The sequence below is a fragment of the Athene cunicularia genome, assembly GCF_003259725.1.
Source record: "Athene cunicularia isolate RWA chromosome 18 unlocalized genomic scaffold, athCun1 chr18_part1, whole genome shotgun sequence".
Lineage (NCBI taxonomy): Eukaryota > Metazoa > Chordata > Aves > Strigiformes > Strigidae > Athene > Athene cunicularia.
The window spans coordinates 11,091,176-11,113,265 of NW_020799123.1; the positions used below are offsets into that span (position 1 = coordinate 11,091,176).

Sequence of the window (22,090 nt, forward strand, 5' to 3'; positions counted from 1 at the left end):
CGCAGCCGTGACCGTGCTGGTGTCTGCCCCGCACGCTCTCAGCCTGGCCTTGTGGCTGGGCACAGGGCTCCCAAAATCTCCCAGATAAAATGGACTTTTGACAGCAAAAGTACTCCCCAGCGTCTCGTGACTAGCAAAACCTAGTCGGAGGAAATGTCTGCTGGTTTGCTCTTTAAAAGCTGCACGTTGGTCCCAGCGTTTCCCCAAGCTGGAGGAGTAGTGAGCTCCAGCCTGGTTGTGCTGGCAGGAAAAAAAGGGCTCTTTCCCCCTGGGTTGCATTTCCCTTCGTGCACAGTCTGAATCCATCGTCTGCTTCAACACCTCCGCAAAATTAAACCAGACTTTTCTGTCTGACCTTGGTGGGCTTTGGATCAGGCTTTGCAAAGGCTTCGCCCCGAGCTCGATGGCTCCACGCTGATGTGCAGTGAGAGGCATCTCCATGCCAGCGTGATGCCTCATGCAGGGATCTAACCATCCTCATCCCCTTTCTGTGGGCTTGCCTGAGCACTGGTGGGGCAGAATAGCTTAATAGGTACGGTAGCCTCAAGGGAAGTCATAAATACCCTCCTTAAACTCTGCTGACATTTTTCCCCGCTAGAGCATCTCAAAGATGCCATGAACGCACTGAGAAAGAAACAAATTTGCAGGGTTGCTGCTTGACGCCTTTATTTTTAACGGGTCATTTTCAATTTGTTGTGAGGAGGAAAAAGCCCTCTCTGGAGCGTGTGAGTGCCAGGGAAAGGAGCATCTGAAGCAAACAGAGTTCAGCTCGAGCAGGCAGTCACATTTTGTACATTCTGCCTGTGGCTGGGGGTTGAGTTTCTGCCTTCTGTATCATTTACAGTAGGTGGAAAATGCTGCTTGGCTTCTGGATTCCTGTTTACGTGTTTGATTGCCACTGAAAATTGTCTTATTTCAGCCTAGTTACAGATGGGTGAGGATCTCAGATACATGAAGCTTTTGATTGAAAAATGCTGATTAGAGAGCAGATGTTAACGAACTGTAAACCACCCGGTTTTAATAAGCAGGACTCAAAAGCAGCTTCTGGCCTCCTTCGGATGGTGTTTCAGCTCTTCTATTTAATAGTTTATCACATGTAGACAGAGGAACTTCTGACAGAAGAAACCTCTTATATCTGGGTGGCAACAGGGACAGGATTGCTCCCTTTTGAGGATCAGTGCTGGGACAAGAGAAAACAGGGTGGCCCGGGCTAAGAGCGCGGTGTTGAGATTTCATCTGAGATTAGCCTCGCACGGAGCGATTGCCTGCTGTGCAGGAAAGCACTTCCCTGCTCTCGTGGGTCTCACATACTAGCATCTTTCTGTGCCTTAATTTCCCTTTCTGATGGTGATTATAACTGCCTTCGTGAGCATGATGCAAGTGTGAATGCACTAAGGATTATAAGGCCGTTGATGGGAAGCGGATAAATCTGGCAGTAATAAATAGATGAGACACCGGCCTCATTTCCATAAGGTGTGGAGCACCCACACGCCTGCTGCTGTTCACATTGCCTTCAAGCTTGGTATCCTTAAAATTAGAGGCCGTTTCTGAAATCTTGATCCTTGTCTCAGTTTACTGCTTCCTCCTTCCCCTGCAGCCCCCGCTCCTCTTCACCCTTTCCTGCCCACCCCTCATCCTTTCCCCAGGTTTTTTTTTTATTTTTCCTTTTGCTGGCATGAGACCAGATGCAGCTGAGGACTTGCCAGAGCTCCAGCCATTTGCAAACATCCTCTGGAGATGCCCCCAGCCCTGCTGAGCTGTCCCCCTGAGAGCGCTCTGATGTCCGTGGCCGTCCCCTGCGCAGTGGGCTACGGCGGTTACGTGCAGGGTTACCTCCCACTCCCCCAAACCAGAGAGAGGGGTCTGCAGGTGGAGGGACACTCGCAGGACATATGACAGGCCCCTGAGGCAGTCACTCGAGCTTGCAGTAGCCGCAGCCAGCCGGGTTTTCTGGCGGGCACAAAGCGCAGGGCTTTGCACAGGCACCTTTGGTGCCCTTTTTTTTTTTTTTTTTTTGGCTTGGCACCGCCACCCACGCGTGACAGTGACTGTGCTATGTGTTCCCTTCTTGCAGATGTAAAGCCCTCTAACGTGTTGATCAATACGCAGGGGCAGGTGAAAATGTGCGATTTTGGAATTAGCGGTTACCTCGTTGACTCGGTTGCTAAAACCATGGATGCAGGATGCAAACCCTACATGGCTGTAAGTTGAGCCGCGGAGAAACTGCGTGTGAAAGCTGCTGCGGGACGGCCAGAGGAACATGAGCCTGGGCACCGGGTCATCCTAAAGGGGGAAGGATCAGCCTCTGGCATGTGTGCTGGGGACTCGTTTTGGAAGGCGTATCCCTGAGGTTACTTGTAAAGGGGCAGGGAGGGGAGATGGATCTCGCAGGTCAGATCAGATCTCATGGGCACAGCTTCCTGCTGCCTTATCACCTCCCTGTGACCTTGGGGAAGGCTCTCTAGTTACTCCGTGTTGCATTTTTCTTGTTCTGCCCTATGGGGAGAATAGTACTTTCTGTCTGGGAGGAAAAACAGTCCCCAGGGATTGGGTCCGTCACGCTCCTCCTGGGAGCTGCTGTTCAGGATTTGCTGCCCGTGGAGCACTTGCACAGGGTGAAAATGGTCCTTTGAGAATTGAGACTTGTCACATCCTACGTGCCAGATGTGCTGGGTCAGCTCCACTGCCCCAGCCCCTGGCGCAGGTACCATCAGCTCCTGGTGACCCATTTCATTGCCTGCCCTTACTGGCCAGGGTGTGGGACCAGATCTGGCCTGTGACAACCAAACTGGTGCCATGGGCTAAATGGTCCTGGCCCGCCACTGCGAGAGACCAACCTGAGGTTGGTGAGCTCTGGGTGTGGGCACTGCACTGGGGCCGTCCCTCTTCCTCAGTCATCTTTATCTCTGTTCACAGCCTGAAAGAATTAACCCGGAGCTAAACCAGAAGGGGTACAGCGTCAAATCTGATATCTGGAGCCTGGGGATCACAATGGTACGGTGACCTGGGGGCTGGCAGCGATTCCAGGAGCGTTGCATGTTGCTCGTGGGTTCCCTGGAAAGGTGGTGGGGTGGGAACGGGAATACAGCTCCGGGGGTAGCAGGGAGCATGGCGCAGGGTTGCGGGGAAGGAGGATGGAGCTGCTTTGTCAACATCTTGCTGTCTTTGCATGCGTTGGTGGGGTGCCACCCCGCTGGGGACGTCCCCGCTGCCGTGGCCGTGGGCTGCCGGGAGATGGCAGCATGGGCTAAGGCGAGGGTGTCCGGCACCGCACGTCTGTCGCCTTGGAGCAGGTTGGATTTCAAGCACAGAAAAATACTCTCAGCACTTGGCAATAAGCAAAGTCCCCCTCGGAAGAGGAGGGATGGATGGCATCTCCCACGCAGCGTTTCGGGGGAATCCATCTGCTGGTGGAGTCGTTTTATAGCACAGTTCCCCTTTGCGACGTGGGGTTGTTTTTTTTAACTTCTAACATTTCCCAAGCGACATCGAACACGAGCGTAACGGAGGACTGAATATGGAGACTTCTTGGGTCTCCTCAGGCCTTTCCCTTTTGCTGGGGGAGGTCAAGCAAAATGTTGTGACCAGGTGGGGTTGAGGAAATGAAATGCCGCGTATTTGTGCGGGGCCTAAAAAAAAAAACCAACCACCCCCCTGGGTGGGCACACAGGAATCCAACATCTGTGGGGCAGGAGGGCGAGCTGTGGGGTGTCTGCCCCTGATCCGAAATCTGGGGGGCTGGAGGGCGAGCTGTGGGGTGTCTGCCCCTGATCCGAAATCTGTGGGGCAGGAGGGCGAGCTGTGGGGTGTCTGCCCCTGATCCGAAATCTGTGGGGCTGGAGGGCGAGCTGTGGGGTGTCTGCCCCTGATCCGAAATCTGTGGGGCTGGAGGGCGAGCTGTGGGGTGTCTGCCCCTGATCCAAAATCTGTGGGGCAGGAGGGCGAGCTGTGGGGTGTCTGCCCCTGATCTGAAATCTGTGGGGCAGGAGGGCGAGCTGGGGCCTGTCTGCCCCTGATGCCTGAGGCGTGGGCTCTGTCTCCCCAGATCGAGCTGGCCATCCTGCGCTTTCCCTACGACTCCTGGGGGACGCCCTTCCAGCAGCTCAAGCAGGTGGTGGAGGAGCCGTCGCCGCAGCTCCCGGCGGAGAAGTTCTCGGCAGAGTTCGTTGATTTTACCTCGCAATGGTAAAATACCCCCTCGGCCCTGCTCGCGCTGGTCGTGCTCATCCCAGCCGTGCTTGCCTCCGCCATGCCGCGGGGAGGCTGAGGAGGGCAAATGCCAGTGGCCTCCTGCGTCCCTGTCCCCACAGGCGTCTCTCTGGGGTAGAATGCAGATTTTTGAACAAAACATCCCCGTGGGTAAAGGAGTGGGCCGTCACGGCTCCACTGGTCTGTGAGGGCTGGGCCGGGGCCTGGTGCTGTGCAGGCACCGCGCACCCTTTGCCAGAGGTTGTGGGGCTTCTCCCCGCCTTGAGGAGGCGAGGAGTGGGCTTGGTTGCTTTGAGGGGACACGCAGGAGGACGGGATTTAGACTTTCTCAATCCGATTGCCCTCACATCGACAGCACGGGGTGTCTGTGGCCGGGCCAGCAGCACGGGCAGGTGTGGGTCTGGCGTGGGGCAGGGACGGGGAGCAGGGTGCAGGATGGCTGCGTCCTCCTGCCTCCCGCTCCCGGGAGGACACAGCTCTGAGGGCAGGGGAGGTGCAGAGTTTGCCCCGTTCCTGGGGCCCTCCGGCTGCCGTGCTGCTTTCCGTGGGACTCGGCGCTGGAAGCAGCGGGAGAGTTTGGCTGCGGCGTAGGAAAAGGGTTGGAGCAGATGCGCGCTGTCTGGAGGTTGCGAGAGCTGCATGAAAGCACAGGCTCTCCCAGCACCCGAGGAGACTCACAGCTGCCCTCATCGTACGGTTCAAAGAGAGCTGGCGGCGGCCCTGCGGCTCCTGACTGCTTCTCCCTCCAGCTTCCCTGGAAACCGCCTGGGAGGCGTTTTTATTTTCCAGGCGCTGCAGTGCCATCCGCGGCTTGCCAAGTTGGCAGGTGGATGGTGGGTTTGCGTGGTAGCCAAGAAAGGACGGCAGATCGACAAATACAGAAATGTGAGACTGTTCCCGAGCTGCCAGCGTCAGGGCCGGGAGCCCGGCCGGCTCTGCTGTGACCCAGGAAGGGGATTGTCAACCGCTTCTGCCCAGGGACTTTAAGTACCGACACTCAGATTCTTCAGAGTCTTGTTCAAAGATGTTTTTTGAGGTCCCTGTGATTTCAGCCGCATGCCTCTCTACCAACCTGTGTTGGGGAATACCTGCCCGTGCCCACACTGCTCTGTGTCTGTCAGAGGTGGGAGCTGGCTTGGAAAAAAAAAACCCTCTCACAAAATGCCCGCTGTTTTTGCAAGGCCCATGCTGAGATTTTGGACCAGCTGCCTTTCTCCCGTGCTGCTGGCTCGCTACTTGTTATTGCAAAGTTGTCTGTTTGTGCCAGGCAGGCTGTTGTTCCCCACGGAATATTTTGCTTTTGCAAGCATGGTGTCTTGCAGCTCTAGCTGGGGGCTGATGTAGGAGTAAGATCCCCACAGCCGTTCGTGATGGTTGCAGTGAGGAGAATGACCCCGAGAGCAGCACTCGTGCCTTGAAAGCTCATGCTTTGGGGAGCACATAGTGGTTCTCCCTTTGCAAATCCCATCCTCCAGGATCACTGCAGATCCCTCAGCGCCAGCGGAGTGGCATGGACTTGGAAAAGCGTGCTTTGGCTCCAGATCGCACTAATTTTGTATTGCTGGAGTCTCTGAGAATTTCTTCCGCCACCGAACCGGGTCGCATCAACCCGGTGCATTGAGATTGGCCTGTCTTAGGCCTGTCGTAAACTCAAGAGGTTGCAGAGAGAATCGCACCATCTGCTGCCTGGGCTGGCAATAGTCTGACTACCTGTGGTCACTGCGGAAAAGTTCCTGGGATGTCTGAGTCAGGATCACATCCAAATACGGCTCTTCATTCCTGAAGATTTACATTGATTTCAGTAACTTGTCACCAGATTTCCTGGTATTTAGTAACCTGAGAACAAGGTGGTTGTTTGTAGAGGGTCTAAATTAAGAGGATTATAGGCAAATTCTGCTTCTGGACACACCTAATCTTCAAATTCACCTTAGCATCTTGGCTTGGGCTGCTTTTGAGCTCGGAGGATGTGACACATCCCATACCTTCAGTTCGGCAGCATTGGCACGTATCGTTACTAGGTTCCTCTGTTCATTCACAACATGACACTAAACATGAGCCTGCTACACACAGCAAGCAGGAAATATCTATTCAGTGTGTGTCCTCTGCTTCCTCTGGGCTCCGGCAAATCCCAGCAGAGGAGCGACTTATCATTGCCGAGGTTCTCACTTTTGTTTTGCTCAGTGTGACACCTTTTCCCCGCCACCGACGTGTACGTGTGTGAAGATCTTTTCAAGTTGCTCCAAGTGTCTTTCCCCTAAATACACTGTCAGGAAGTGAGTAGAGATTACGTCCTGTCTTTTAAAAGCTATTTTCTGCTGGAGGGAAACCAAAATAACTTCTAGCTACAACCCCCCAGAGCCATCTGTTGTAGGAGAGGAGAAAAAAAAAAAAAAAAAAAAAAAAAAAAAAAAAAAAAAAAAAAAAAAAAAAAAAAAAGGATGTCCCATGTAACCGTCCCTGCTGATAACAGCATGGTGGTAAACAAATAGTTGTACACGTGCTTTGGAGCCACTCGGTCACCGCTCCCAATCAGAGGTTGGAGGCTGTATCCATTCTCTTTGTTGCTGGCCTACGGGATTGTACACAAACCCCCAAATGTACCCGGCCCCCAGGAACAGGCAGTGTCTTGACTGGTAGATACGGGGTCTGCGGATCTCTTGTTTGAGCTTTTGCTCACTGCACTGGCGTGTACCCAGCACTGTGCACCCTGCGGGGAGCTGTGTGCAAGCTGTGTTGGCTGTAGGTGTCCTCAAGGCCTAAGCTGTTTGCTCAATGTACGGATGAGTAGTTAAACTTACTCCACCAGGACTTGAAACTTTGCTTTTGTCATGGTATAATTTTATGGCCTTGCATACTGAGTGTAACTTTAATTTTTTTTCCCTCTTTTTTTTTTTTTTTTCCATTAAAGCTTGAAGAAGAATTCCAAAGAACGGCCAACATACCCAGAGCTTATGGTGAGTGTGCCTGCATCGAGCAGTGTATTGGTTCAGAGCTGAGATGGATTACGATGAGATGCTGAGGACAGGGTTTCCCATTGTGACTGGTGATTTGGGATACTTAGCATCTCTATTTTTGTTACAAATAGGAGAATCGTGGCACTTCAGTGTCTTGGGAGGGTGACCACAAATCAGAGACGCTCTTTGAAATGCCATTCAGGTGCTACTCCAGTCAGATCAAGGGAGAAAAATATGTAAAAGCAGTTAACAGATTTGCTGAGGGACAAGAATGAGGCTGCAAAGAATCAGCAAGGATAAAATCCTCTCCTTGGGTTGGTGTGATGCCTTCAGACACCTAAGTGAAAGGGATGCGCCACAGATGCTCCGCGTGGGCTGCAGGAGCTGAGTGGCCTGCCAGGCTTTACTGTCACGGTGCCTTGGAGAGGAGGCTTTTGGGCAGAGTAGTTCCTGGATGTTAGGGACAGAGATGAGCCTGTGACTAATAATTCCGGTTATTGAATTTCAGCTGCTGCTTAGAGACTGTTTGCTGTGAGCATGTCTAGAACAGAGGAGTAACTAAGGAAGAAAATGCTGATAAAGGCTTACGACAGGGGAAATGCAAGGCAGTGCAGGGCTTTGAGGTCAGATGCACTTAACTGCTGATGAACTCCCCGCGGTGCAGACACGGGTGTGTACTCAGCCAGAGCTCTGGGCTGGAGCTGGCAAGAGCGGGGTCTGTGGTGAGGTTTTTCTGCTAGGGTTCCACAGCTTCACGGCCTCTGTCTCTCCTGACTTTCTGGTATTGATCCTGCTGCTCCTAACAGCATAAGCACCCATAAGGCATCCAGTCCCTTCTTTACTCTCACCTGATTTTGCTAAAGGTGCCTAACTTAGTTATTTCTGAAGATCCTGACCCAAACGCTTGCCTGTCCCTACACGCCCACCCCTGTCCGGTGCCACTGACAAGATTTTCTGGGTTAAGGGTGGGAACAGCTGCAGAATTTCCTCAGGCGTTGGTGTCTCCCAGCCCACAACTTGTAGGAACACGTGTTAAGCCGTTGCAAGGGGTCAGCCTCACTGCTACCTCACGCTGTCTGCTCGGAGGTGTTGGGACCTCTGGGGTGTGAGGGTGCTGGGGTTTAGGGTGCTCTCTAGCTGCTGGACATGCTGGAAATCCATGTACCTTTTGAACGTGAATTGTAAGCCATGAATAATTCCTGTGGCATTTCTTGCTGGGCCCTGTAATGGAATTAGACTATATATAGATCGGATTTACACACAGTTTGCCCAAATACTGGTTTCAAACAAAGGGAGGCCTGAGGTTTATGGCTTTTTTTTTTTTTTTTTTTACTTTTTTTTTATTATTATTATTGAATAAACACATATATATTTTAAGCGAATTTCTGAAGTTTGCCAAATGGCCTTTTATCAAAAAGGTTCACCGGAGCAGCTCCGTCTGTTGCAGCATTAATACCCATTGGCAAGCGAGTGCATTTCTATTGAATTAGGTTCTTGGATCACCTCTCCAGAGTATCTCAATGCTGTGGTATTTTATGGCTGACATGAATGTTGTGAGGTCCTGTGGTTGAGGGTTGCTGTTTTGTTGGGTTTTTTTTCTCCCTCCTCTCTCTCTTATGGCATTAAGTTGCGGTACTGGATTGGACTTGTCATTTAGACCAAGACTGCTCCCATGCTTTCCTGTGGAATTGAGGTTTCTCATGGAAAATATGACTCTCTGCTATCTTGAGCATCAGGAAAACTGATACGGATGCTTAATTTCATTTTAAAACCCTCTTCCCCAGGTGAAGTGGAGCGTGAAACTACTGCAGGACCGGTGGTCTGCACATTGCATGGAGCACATCCCACCTGGCACGGGTTTTTTTTTTGCTATAACCAGACTCAGACGTTGCAAAGGGGTTGGGTTCACTGCGAGATGAGGCTGAAGGTCACCGCTGCCACCCATGTCACGCTTGCGGGTGCTTCCAGGCTGCGGTAGCTCTGCTTTGGGTGCGACTTAGCTGGGATGTGAAAGCAGTGGGATAATAACACAGCAGGCCGTTTGGGCCTTCTCTCCAAGAGTCATTCAGGACACTTCGATTCCCGTGACTGTCTGACCCAGGGAGACCTTAAATTATGTCTGGATCCTTGCCTCAACCCATTTCAGCTCTGTTTCCCACATAATTGTGCTTCCTTTTCCTTACTGGTGCGTCTTTGGGTCGCTTCCCTGCTGCTCAGAGCTGCCTCTTTTTATTCCCCGGGTAACTTGCTGCTCAAGCCCACCTTGGAAAGTCTCTTTTCTTTGCTCTTCTTCTCCCTCCCCTTGGCCACTGTCATAAAGGATCATTGAAATAACCAACGCTCAGGGACCGAGGTGAGGGCCAGCTTTGAGAAACCCTGGAAACCCCAAATTGTTTTCAAAAATCTGTCTTGAAAAGAGGGTCAGGAATCAAAGCGAGCTCCCCCATCCTGCGTATGGGAAGCACCACAGCATTTCCCACAGAGCGGAGGTCACCTGTGAGCCCCGCAGGGCCCCGGCTGCCTTCTGGTTCTCACTGACACCCTCCATACAAATAAACACAATTACTTGCCGAGACAGTGGGTGTCAAACAGTGTTTTGGTGATTTCAGTTGGAAGTTGGCTGATCTCAGCCGATGCGTTGAAGCCCCCGGTAGCAAATTGAATCACTGGTGCTAGTGGAGAGGGGCTTTGCTGTTGCTATCGGGGCGGGAGGGCATTTAGTTGTGTTTTGTTTTTTTTTTTCTCCTTACACATATTTTTCCGTTTGTGCTGAAATGTAGGCAAGATTTTCTGGCAGGATGTCTTCCCATGTTGGTCACGATTAAGTAGTTAAACATACAGCTGCGGATGGCTTTCCAGCCGGGATGGCTTTCCTCTTTGCAGTGGTTAGGGGTAAAGTAGCCATCTCCTGCTGCGAGTATGAGCAATTGCAGGGAAGAAATGAGACTCAAAAGTCACCAGAGGGTAAATACACAGATAGAGCAGGAAGCTGAGGGAAAACCCGCTGCAGTCAGCCTTCCTGCAAGGTTTTCCTTGCTCCCCTTGGAGGTGGTGCGCGGTGCGGTGGGTAACCACCATCTCAGGAGGAGCACGTCTCCTCCCGGGGCACCGCAGAGCTGCGAGCCAGCCTGGGCCGGAGGGCACGACGTGCTGGAGATGGAGGTGGTGTTTTTTAAATTTTCCCTTGGTTTGAGAGCAGCCCAGCTCAGCCATCCCAGCCAGGGCAAGGTTTAGAGGGAATCCAAGGGGGCAGCACAGATCTGCAGCCTTCATGAAGTGGCCCCTTGGGCTCACTGACTTGCCTCAGCTGCAAAACATGGATGGCCCAATATTATGATGCTAGCGACAAAATCTTTTTCACTGTCTTGAAGGCTGTCTGAAAAGATTGTAAGTTTGGTCCTCAGCGTAATGAATAATAAGCTTTTCTATTTTTTTTTTCCTCTTTTCTTTCCCAGCAACATCCTTTCTTCACCCTGCACGAATCCAAAGAGACAGACGTCGCCTCTTTTGTCAAACTCATCCTGGGAGACTGAGAACTGGACTTGTAAATGAATTGCCCTTCTGTGGACTGGTGGGTGCAGGGGAGGGGCGCGTGGCAGGACTTGTCATGAAAGCACCAACAGAAAGTCGCCGTGTTTTGTTTTGTTTTGTTTTTATTCTGGGAAACCCCCGCCTCACCGAAGTTTTTAAAAGGGTTTTTTGGTATCCATAGTGACATAGAACGAGCTGGTTAGTGAAATGAATTTTAATAAGGTTGGTAACCTTAAAACAGAAGCAAAACAACAAAAAAAAATTTAAAAGAGTGATTTACATATTTAATGACAGTCAAAGTCCCCCTTCCTAACTTTCTCCTTATCCCCCTTCCCTTCCCCCTGAACAGAATTTGCTTTGTCATGGTAATAGGTGCTATGGTAGTCATGAAGTTGTATGTAGATTTATATTTTGTCCCTTCCATTATTTTAATATTTATGTTAAGTGCTTGATGGAATAGATTTCTGTTTTATATGAGGATGAGTGCGTGGTGATGATGATGATGATGCTAAATGAAGCCACAGCAAGCAATAGTTGTAGGGCTTTGCTGGGGTAAAGGTGTCAAAGGTAAAGAGAAAGAAGAGAAGAAGTGTCTGTGTTGTGGAAAATATTTAATGTGCATCGTTAAAAGAATTTATAAACAAAGATCTCAGCTCAGCTACTCGAGCTGCTTTTGCAGCACGCGAGGCAGCATCACTGTAAGGGAGGGAGGCCCCAGCATCCCGCGAGGTCGCCTCTTCTCCGGACACCGCGCTGCGCATCCCGGCCAGCCGCCGCCTGCGCTGCACTGCCAGCCCCTGCCCCACGTCCCACCAGCTTACTCTGCTCTGTCAGATGGGTCTGGAGTGGGAAGATATTGCTGGGATAAGTGCCTGGGACGAAAGCCCCAGAGGGAAGTAGATTGTTGGATAAGTTGCACAAAGATCAGGAGGAGGGTGCAGTGCTCAGTCCGCACCTGCCGGGGAGCCCAGCAGCGTTGCAGTGCCTGGGGCTGCCTTGGGCTGGGGATGAGCTGCTTTGGGCCTAAAGGGGAGTTCCTCTCTCCTTCTCCAGATAGGAAAGGGTGACGATATGCATAGCACGACATCTGTGAAGAAGGGGCTATCTCAGTGCGAGTTTCCAGGGCTGTCGGCACTGCATCGGCAGCCATCCCTCTGTGCTTGCCCACAGACTTCGGGAGTGCGAGCGAGCTCCCCTGGAGCCCGTGCCGGCCTGCGGTTTGGGCCGTGTCCAGCTCTGGTCGGGATGCTGAAGGCAGCCAGGAGCGCTGGGCTCCGGCATGGGCTGCAGGTGTCCCCCCGCGAGAGCTGCAGCCTGGGAAACCACGCAGGGAAACCACAGCCCACCCCTACCAGGAGCTCGTTGCTGTTGGCCAGGTCCTCAGAGAAAAGCTGCGAGCTAAGGGCAGGAGCACGGGGAGTGCCGGGCTGGGAGGGGAAGACGACAGATCGCGCTGCTTTTAGGTAAGACGGCTGCTGTCTAGAGAAAGGGGGGGACCGTGCACGGCAAGGTGTTGCTGAGTCTGGAGCAAGGCCACTGGCTCCAGATTGACGCTGGTTTGACTGAGCCAGACCCGCATAGCTGCCTCGCCCAGCTGTGAGGTCCTCTGCCTTTGCCCGTGGCTCCTTCCCCCGGCCCTGCGCAGGGCAGTGACTCTGCGAGCGGCTTCTCCACACCTCCCCTTCCTCGTCCATCGCTTCGGCACAGACTCTCCGAGTCCAATCCCGGCTGGCAGCGTGCCTTGCTGTGCCGTAGTGAAGCTGCGCGGGATGGGGCTCAGCCTGGGATCCAACCCTTTCTCTCCCAGTTGAGTGGCTCGTCTCTGTTGGCGCGGGCTGTGCTTCTGGCCTCGCGTGAGCAGCTGTAGGGGACGCGATCCCTCGGAAGGGCTGGTGGGGAGGGCAGTATTGAGAGCAGGGGTTCCCAAATGGTGGGACCTCTCCTGCTAGCCACACGCCGACCACTTTGAAGAGGTGCCCGTAGACACCACCAGTGCCTGGGCTGCCACTGGCACTGCCCACAGAGGTGGCTGCGAACCCTAAAATAGCGCAGCTCTGCCCTGGGGCCAGCACCGAAGGAGGTAGAGGAGCATTGCTCATGGGGATTTATCGATCCTCGTGCCCCTCAGCTGCAGAGCAGGGTGGCTTGAGGAGGGCTCACAGGAATCGGGGTGCAGGGGTTTCCTTGCTGCGAAGGGCTCACGGGTCGTGCAGACTTTGGGGCAGAGGTTCCCCTTCCTCGGCTGTGTTCCATGAGCCTGCCTGGCCCTCGGTGACGATAAGCTCCATATTCCGCTTTGTATCAAGGGGAACCTTTCAGGTTACATTTTGTTGCGGGTGAAACACAAGGATGTTTTACTTCGCAGTGTAATTTTAAGAGGCCTCGCATGGCTCATAATCTGCCCTCTCATATTCCACGGGGTGTGTGTGTGTGTGTGCGCGCGCGTGTGTGTGTTTTCTCTCTCTCACTTTCTCAGAGTCGCAGAGCTGTTTTGATTGATTGTCCTCAGCTGCAGCTAAAAGTCCAGCCAGCCAGTTTATAGAGTTGGTTCCAGCATCAATTCTTGCTTTGAAAAACATGACATTTAAAACCACTTGGTTTTCCTACATATGGATCTGATGCTTTTGTTAAAGACTGTTTTTGCCACTTTTCTCCTGGAATATAAGTCTCATTTGGACACCGCATCTCCTTGACCTCAGAGCACCTTTATTTCAGTGCCATTGTAATTGACAGGTTGAATTTATGAGATACTGTCAAAGTTCAGTATTAATAGCAGATATTAATGTCACCAGTGTTTTCCAATAGAAAATTAATGTCAGTGTTGTCTGCAGCTAGTAACCCTCTAAAATGATTCCTGCATGCCTCGACACTACATGCTGAGTGCTTTCTTTTATGCTTTTTGCTCTTGCAGTGCTTGGGCCGTCTGATCCCTTTGTTTTAATGACATTACAATAGGACACGCAAGAAATCGCTTCACTTCCCTCCTGATTCTCCGTGACTTTGTTCCTTTAAAAGTCATTTGCGTCAGCCCAGAGTAAGTGTGAAGCCGTATGACCGGTGTGAATGAAAAGAGTGATCCGAGTGATCACCACTGAGGAAGGTACTTATGGCGGGAGAGAAGTGCAGAAGCTGTCTGTCTGTCTCTACACCCCTTGTGGCACGTGTGGACACAAAGCTTGGCCTGACCCAGGCTTTTCTTAGAGAGAAGCCTGAGCTGGTAGCCTCAGTGCAGGGAGGAGGGCCAGGGACTCCTGTGTGCTTAAAAGCTCTGAAAACATGCTGGGCTCCAAGATGAAAATCAGACTCTTTTCTATTTCATTTGATTGTAATCTCTGTGAAGATGAAAAGCTTTTGGTCTGTGCTCAGAACTTTGCTTGGCTCTAACTTGAACCCAGGGTTCCCTAGGACAGGCATGGTTTTGGGGGCATGAAGCCTTTCCCAACAACCATGCCCCCTGAACAGCCAGTGTGTTGAGGCTTAAAGCTTCTTCAAAAAGCTTTTTGTTTTCAGACAGCACGGGACTGTGGGCAGTGTGTTAAGTTGTCCTGAACTGGGATTTTTAAACTGCAGAAGAAGCAGGTCTCGTGCCATAAACCTGAAACAAACCAAAACCACACCAGGGAGCAGAGAGGAGAGAAAAACTGCTCAGAGCTCAGCACTGAGCTGTGACCTGGACCAGCTGTGGGAATTAATTCCAGCACAATTAACCATTTGCAAGGCAGGGAGGGCCCCTGTGGTTATCGGGCTGCATGAAAGATGCACAGCCCAGTCCTGTGGCAGGCAGCGGGGGACCACCGGGGCATGATGTTCATTCTCTTTTTTTTCCTCCACCATACAGCTCTTGTTGTTCCTGCAACCTCCTGGACACTTGAGGCCTTGCCATCGCTAGAGCTCTTGAGAAGTGTCACTGACAGGAAAGCTCTTTTCTGGGTCCCCAAGAGCCCCCTGGTCCCTTAAACCTGAAAGAGGAGTGGGAGGGCATTTGCTGGTCCCTGTTTTTGAATGTCAGGTTGGTGCTGCTGCAGTGGGTGAAATGCCCATTTTTTTTCTAGAGTTTTTTCCAGGTGTACAAAACTTCACACAGGTATCCATGTACTGTATTTCTGCATTTTTCCTGACTTTTGTTGGGTTTACTGGTGAGGGAGGAGGCATTTCTACCTCGTTCAAGAGGTGGGAACACCATTTCTGGAGGCAGCTGCCCTCCCCTGTGTGATGGAGGAGGCAGCTGGTGGGTCACTACTCAGCAAAAGCTCTGACAAACGATAGGCAGCTGAGCTCCCCGTTCTTCAGCGGGTGTGGAGGACTGTGACCCTGTGCCTGGTGGGCCAGGGCTACCTGCACCTTGTCTTGGTGGGAAGGGGCTGCCAGGCCTTTGCCCGTGCAGCGGAGCAGTGCCTGGGGCTGAGGGCAGAGAACCCGAACACTTCCCTTCTTTCCTAGACATTTTGGAAGGGGAAATCCTGCTCAGTCAACACAGCATTGCTTTAGTGGCTGGTCCGATGTAGTTCAGACAAGGTTCCCACCAGCTCCCTTGTTTAATAGCCCTCTTTTTTATTAAAAACAAAACCCAAACGCCTCTCTCGGAAAAAAGCTTTTTTTTTTTTTTTTTTTTTCCTCTCTCTTCCATCTTGTTCCTCTTAGAGGAACTCTGGGAGCCCGTCTTGGTGCTTTCACTCTTCCACATGCCAAAGATTGCTACATCCCTCTTAGTTACGCTCCTGCCAAACCAGATCTTATAGTCTTGCCTCAAAAATCATCCACTTCCCTGCTCCTTGGGGTTCCTTTTGTTGCTGTTGCTTTTTCATTGAATTTCCTCATGTTTATTGACATGTCTATTGTTGAGCTTCCTGGACACATGCAGCTCTCTTTTTCGGATACAGAAAAAGACAAATAGTTGCCTTCACTGGTCTGCCCCTGCTGTTGGGGAAATACTGCTAGTGATACGATTCCTACAGATGGGGATGGGTCTCATTTAGAGCTAGGGTCATGCAGGGTGTAAACTGGCATCGCTCCATTGGCTTGGCTGGAAGAAGGCCAGTTTTGTCCAGCTGAGAATCTGTCCTTAATGTCTAAACAGTTATTACACACTAATAAAGATTAATGATTGTAAATCCCCACGGATTATACATAAAATGGCAAGTTTTACTCATTAATCTTTATTGCCATATTATAGCTGTTTATGTTAGAGGAGTCGTCTCTCTCTGTTCTGAACATGCACTTCGGAGGTGGGGGTTGAGCGTGGGGGAGATGAAGGATGGACAAAACAGACCAGATGTCCACATGTTTTACAGTCTGTGTCCTCCCCCCAAGTTGGTTGTTTCCTTGAAAGCCGTTAACCAGCAGCAAAGGATGTATCACAGAGCTTTGTCTGCTTTGCTGGCCTCTGGCTGAGCTATAAAATCCAGATTGTTTCTGGTGAGAAGGGATCAGATCTCCTAATTAATATTTCAGCTCAGCCTTTACTGGAGCAGATGGATAATATGAAATTTGACGTGCGCTCTGGCAGACCAGAGCTCTGCACTGCAGCAGGATTCGCTCTCCTGGACGTGGCTGGAGGAGATGCTTTCTGTGCAGTAGGCAGCTGTGCTGCAGGCTGAAAGGATGCTGCTCCTTCACGTAACCCCACACCATAAAAGCCGTTGATTTTGTTAATAAAGAGGCTCAGAAAAAGCTCAGTTGAACCTCAGGTTTTATGTGTTTGCAGCTGGGTATATACACAGGTAGGAGGTGGTGGTGCCAGTGGTCTGGACTCAAAGGGTCACGGGCTGTATAAATGGACTCTAAAGAGAGCGTAGTAAACCGTAAGGGTGGTTTTAATGGCAAAGGGACAAAATGAGTCCTCTGACAGGCAGCTGTTGTCAATCCACTCTGCCAGGGAAGGTCTGGAGTTGATGGGGAAGGCTGGAGCAGCAAGACAGGGATGCATAGCCTGGCTCGAGCAGCCTGTCTCCCCTTTCTCTTGCCATGTTCTCCTTCAGGCCCAGATTTGTTGGTCATGGTTTTGCTGACAAGTCCCACATTGCCACCGCATCCCCGCTTCCAGCAAGAGAAACAAAATCTAAAACCCCAAAGACACCCACAGGGAAAAACTGCAAGCGGGCTGATGCTCGTTGCCTGCTGCGCGGCCTCGTGAGTTGCTGCTTCCCGGGCCGAGCTCATCAGTGAGATTCAGATGGGGAGAGCATGGGAGAGGCCTCCGTAGCTGAGAAAAAGGAAGGGAAACAAACACTTTAAGGTGGTCTCTAACTAGCCTAATGGTGGAAGTATCTAATTTACAGGCCATGGGGATAAATTAATTCTTCGGGGGCCTGTGCAGCCGGTAGTGCCGTTCCACCGGGAACAATTTTGGCTGCATGACGTTTATTACACGGCCTGCTTTAGTGCACTCCCGGGTGCCTAGAAAGCTCTTCGCCTCCATCGACACCTTATGTCTCAGTCACCTTTACGTTTTGTATTTTACTGTCTGGGATTTTACTAGCAGCCTTTTTTCTAGGCGGTTGGTCAGGGTGAAGGCAAGGGAAAGGGGCCTCCAGCCAGCTCTGCACAGAGCGCGTTGGGAGAGGACGGAGCTGCCTGTCTGGTGGGAAACTGCAGGCAGAGGCTTGTTATCCTGCAGGTATCCAGCCAACGCGAGAGCTTCTCCTTTCATACTTCGCTGCCGTTGTATTCAAAATCCCTTTCTGGATTGCTCTGGAGTTGCATCAGCCTTGCTCCAAGGCGACTCGCCCTTGCCGGCAGCCAGGCTGCAGGACGGGCTGGCGTTTCCTTCCTCGAAAGGCTCTTGATTGTCTCTAAATGATGGGGCAAAAGTCCAGCGCCTGCGAGGTGTCACGAGGATAGGCTGGGAAAAGCTTGGAAGCATCTTAAACGCTCTGGAAATAGAGAGAGAAATCTGCAAAGATCAGACATCTTTTGGCAATTTCCAAAGCTGTGTGGTTTTAGCCAGACCTGAAAACCCTTCCTAGAAGTTTATTTCAGGGTATTTTGATGTTACTTTTGCTTTTGGACCTAGCTAAATCCAGGAAACTCAGAACAGTGTAATTTTTAAATAAAGAGTAGACACACCCCAAGTATTACTGAACTGATCAGGAGAGTTTCTGTTTGGTTTCTCTTACAGGAATAATTCAGGCCAGCTCAGGTTTTATCCTAATTCAGCCTGGTTTTGCCCCAGATAATTATTCTTTTATCCTAATTCAGCCTGGTTTTACCCCAGATAATTATTCTTTTATCCTGATTCAGCCTGATTTTACCCCAAATAATTACTCTTTTATCCTAATTCAGCCTGGTTTTACCCCAGATAATTATTATTTTATCCTAATTCAGCCTGGTTTTGCCCCAGATAATTATTCTTTCTGAGAAAATAAGAGATCAGACCATGGTCTTTCCAAAACACCATGACCTGTGACGCAGGGGCACGCACCAAACTGTGCCGGAAGGTGGATGGAGTAAGTGCTACGGTAAAGGTGGCCAGTGTCTGATGACTGGAAGGAGCAGTCTGGCAGCAAGCATGCCCATGGCCTCCAAAAACGTCGGTAGATACAGTTTCCCCAGGGGTTGTGTGATGGAAGTATCGGGACCTGCCACGTCTCGGGTTTTTCCCTCTAGTAAAGAACATCCAGCCATCTCAGGGCATCCAGAAACAATATCTGAACACCTTCGGTATTTCTCAGCTCGACTATGTGTTGATTTTGAGGACAGATACTGTGAAAAGTCAGCAAGGGCCAGGTGTCCTTGATTTATGCAGCCAGAGTGAAGAGATGTAGATTAAGTGCCTCATAAGGGCCAAAAAGGTGTGTTTAAAGATAAATTACAGTCTCTATCGTAGCTGTTAAGTCAGGATTAAATGTCCACATGTACAGGTGCAGCTGCAGAGCTCTCCGTCCACGTTCAGCCCGGATTTAGTCAATGAGTCTCGCATAAATCTCTCACAGCACGGACCGTGCCATTTGATGGGCTTCTGGCAGATTGGGGCTCTACAGACAAAAAAAAAAAAAAAAAAAAAAAAAAAAAAAAAAAAAAAAAAAAAAAGCCTGGTTCAAAATATGGTATCACTAAAACCAGGATTTGGCTCCAAACATTTCCTATGTAATCTAGGTATGAAGTGAATTTCCAGAGCTCTGCCACTGTTTTGTTTCCTCCGTAATTGTGAATCGAGCGGCTTGTGCTTGGTGACAGCTGTCACCGTGCCAGTGGGGCTGCTGGAAATAGTCACAACATACAAAATAGTTGGAATTTTGCATTTATTTTTTTAATAGCAATACATTGGGGTGAAGCTGCTAAATGTAGTTCATTGCAAACTGGAAATGTGTTGGAGTAAAACTTGTCATTTCTCATTAAAAAAAAAACCCAAACAAACAACCAACACCCAACTGTCTAAAAATGTCCAAAATCTTCGATTTAAGGAATTACAGTTTTATTGGCAAAAGTCCATGTTTAGCATCAAAATCCATGAAATTTCTAGAGTTTCTGTCTCAAGGTGTGAAATCTGCTTTTTCTTGAAATGGTGGTAAATTTGTAACAAGGATATTTCTACATATTTTCAGCTAGGGAAAAAAAAAATAAATATATGAGCACAATGGAAAAGCAACCACTTCCCGGTGGTCTGCTGGTATTGAAGAGGGCACAGGCAAAGCGCCTGTGTTTGGACTGTGTTAGAAAAGAGAAGGCTTTCCAACCTGCTGTAATGCGAGTCCTTATTTTACTTTACTTTCAGGATTTTTTTTTTTTTTATAGTAACACCGTTTTATAACTGTGAAAGTCTCTGCTTCTCATTACACGTGGAAGGCTGATTATTCCTTCTCATGTTCTTATTATTTATTATTTATCCATTTCTGGTACTATCCAAGATGTGCTGAAGTTATCTCCCAGTCTGCCCTCCAGCCGTATGGAATCACTGTAGTATCTCCTAACAGCTGGGATGGCGAATGGCAGTAGATGACTAATTATTATTTTAAATTATATTTATAGCAAGTTAGATTTTCTTTTAGTGACCTGGTTTGCTCTAAAATTAAGGATGGGGATAAGGAATCTTTTTGAAAACCTGCATTTTTCAATTTTTCTTCAAACATCTTGGAGGCTTCTGAATAAATCTACTCACTCTTGTTTTTAATAGGAAAAAAAAATGCACCAGTTGGGATGTAATTGTTCCTTTGAGAGGGGTGTGACTAGCATCAGGGTTCAGTTTAACTGGTAGAAATTCTCTGTGTCACAACATCATTAACCAAAAGCGCACCGGAATTCTGAGAAAACAATGATTTTTCCACCTGAAAAATAAAATCTGGTTTCGGATGAACTCGGGTTTGTCCAGGTCTCAAGCCAGGCTTTTCTGTATCATTTTCATTGAGTTTCCCTTTAGCCCTTGAGCTGGTGAGACTCAGGGTTGGCAGGGTTGCTTCGAAGCGGTGCTGAGGGCCACCCAGGCACCTTCTGGCCAAATGTCTACTCCGGGTATGGGGGACACGAGTCCTACAGAAATGATGCAGCAACTAATGAACGGCTCCTTCTTGCTCTGAAGAGATGTTGCGGTGAAATCCCATCGCGTGACCTGTGTGAGACAAGCAGGACCGGGGGCTCAAAACCATCAGCTTTTTGTTCTTTTTGCAACCTTTCTCCTCTTTGCAAAGGTGCCTTGCTCCTCTACTGCGTCAGAAGTCTCCCCGGCCTTCCTGATAAAGAATGCTGTGGTGCATCTGTTTTCAAACAGCTTGCATTGGTTTTCTGGTTTGTTTTTTCTTCCCCCTATGTATAAGAAATGTTGGGTAGCAGAATGTGGAATTCATTAGAAGTTCATAAAGCAGGGACCTCAGAAGGATGTGGGTATAAATGCTTTTCAGGCATCTGAGGTGAACTTTAAATGGAGCTTTGGCCCTCATTTGCTTTCTGCTTTTCAAAAACCATTTATGAGAAAGTGGAGCTGTCAAAGCCATGCATGAACTTTGCCTTCTTGCAAATAACTTGTCTCAAAGTAAATTGTCAAAATGCACAAGAAACTTGTCTCAAAGTAAATCCAGTAGCTCTACGAAGCTGGAAACGCATGTGCATTAGAGCGCGTGTATGAGTGTGTGTGTGTGTGTGTGCACGCACATGTTGTGCTTGGGTGGGTGGAGTGAGCAAGTCTACCATTTTGGAGATTCAAAAAAACACAATGCGAGTGTTTTTAAAAAAGGCAATGTAAAATATTTATTTCTTGGCAAAAGTACATCAGACCACATCTCCCATCCTTCTTTTAATTGCTTCATGTTTGTTTTTGTTGTCTAAGTCTTTGCTGGCCCGTTTCCTCTGCAATGCTCGTTGCTACTTAGCAGCCCGTCACCTCACACAACCCCTCTCGCAGCGAGGGAGTGCGTGGCACAGGGCAGCGAGCAGGAGCGCAGGCTCTGCGCCTCATCAACAAAAGCACCGGTGTTCACACCGCTGGGAGGAACCGGAAAGGCAGGACAATGCAATGCGAGCGGTTTTCGATTTTGAGCTTTGTTGAGGAAACTCTGTTCTCGTGAGAATCACAGCTGCCCACATCCTAACGCAAGACCCCAAATCCTGGCTTTGGGGGCGGGTGGGTTGAACCAGAGAAAGACTCCCCCTGCCTTGGCCAGTTCTTGTGAGCGTGTACTGTTGGTATATTTAAAAGAAACGAGGTGCCGTCATCCTTGTGAGATGACACCCAGATCCTTGCCAGTGCGGTTTAAGGTCCTGTCGGGCTCTGCCCGGGGTTTGTAGCCGGTGGTCAGGAGGCAGTGCCGCCCCGTGCCACGATGAACCGTCGCTCCGAGCTCCTATTCTTCTCTGCAGCCAGGTGAGATTTCACCAGCCAGATAGCGGGAAGTTCGCAGGGTCCTCCCTGCGCTCCGGAGTACTTGTGTGGTTGCCTGGCTGCCCACCTGTACGGCTCCGTGTCCGCTCCCTCTGAAACACTTCTCTTAACCTGTGTTGTCTTCATTCATCTCAAGGCCGCTCCTCATATTCTAAAGATGATAAGTAGTAGGAGACTGACAGTAGGACCATGTGCGTAACGTTAGATGGGCTTTTATTTAATGTTGTTGTTTTAATGGGATGCTTTTAGGATCCGTGTTGTACTGGATTAAGGATATTGGTGGAACAATTGAACTGGTATTCTTTAAGCCCGACTGCCCCAGAGCCCTTCCCTCCACCCTCTTCATTAAAAAAAAAAAAAAAATCAGATTGGGAGAAAATATTTAACTTGGAAAAAAAAAACAAACCAACCCAAACCTTGCTGATGGAATAAGTTAATCTTCTTTATTACACTTCAATTTTATTTCTCAGGATATCCAAAGGTTTTTCACTGCTGCTGAGAGAAGGGGACAGTACACCTTTTTGAAACTTCAACCACTGTAACCGTTTTCCAGATGTGTGCGTGTGTGTGCGCGCGCGCGCGCGTG

At 49.9% G+C, this 22,090-nt stretch overlaps 1 protein-coding gene across 1 annotated transcript in view; it reads left to right on the plus strand.

Moving 5' to 3' along the window:
- The window catches only part of MAP2K6 (mitogen-activated protein kinase kinase 6), a 35,649-nt gene extending 17,720 nt beyond the window's left edge, over positions 1-17,929 (plus strand). The window contains exons 8-12 of the mRNA XM_026861050.1: positions 2,075-2,202; positions 2,917-2,994; positions 4,046-4,185; positions 7,118-7,163; positions 10,619-17,929. Coding sequence (XP_026716851.1) covers positions 2,075-2,202; positions 2,917-2,994; positions 4,046-4,185; positions 7,118-7,163; positions 10,619-10,696 — 470 coding nt within the window. The 3' untranslated portion in view covers positions 10,697-17,929. The remainder of the gene's footprint in view (positions 1-2,074; positions 2,203-2,916; positions 2,995-4,045; positions 4,186-7,117; positions 7,164-10,618) is intronic.
- Positions 17,930-22,090: the final 4,161 nt, after the last annotated feature.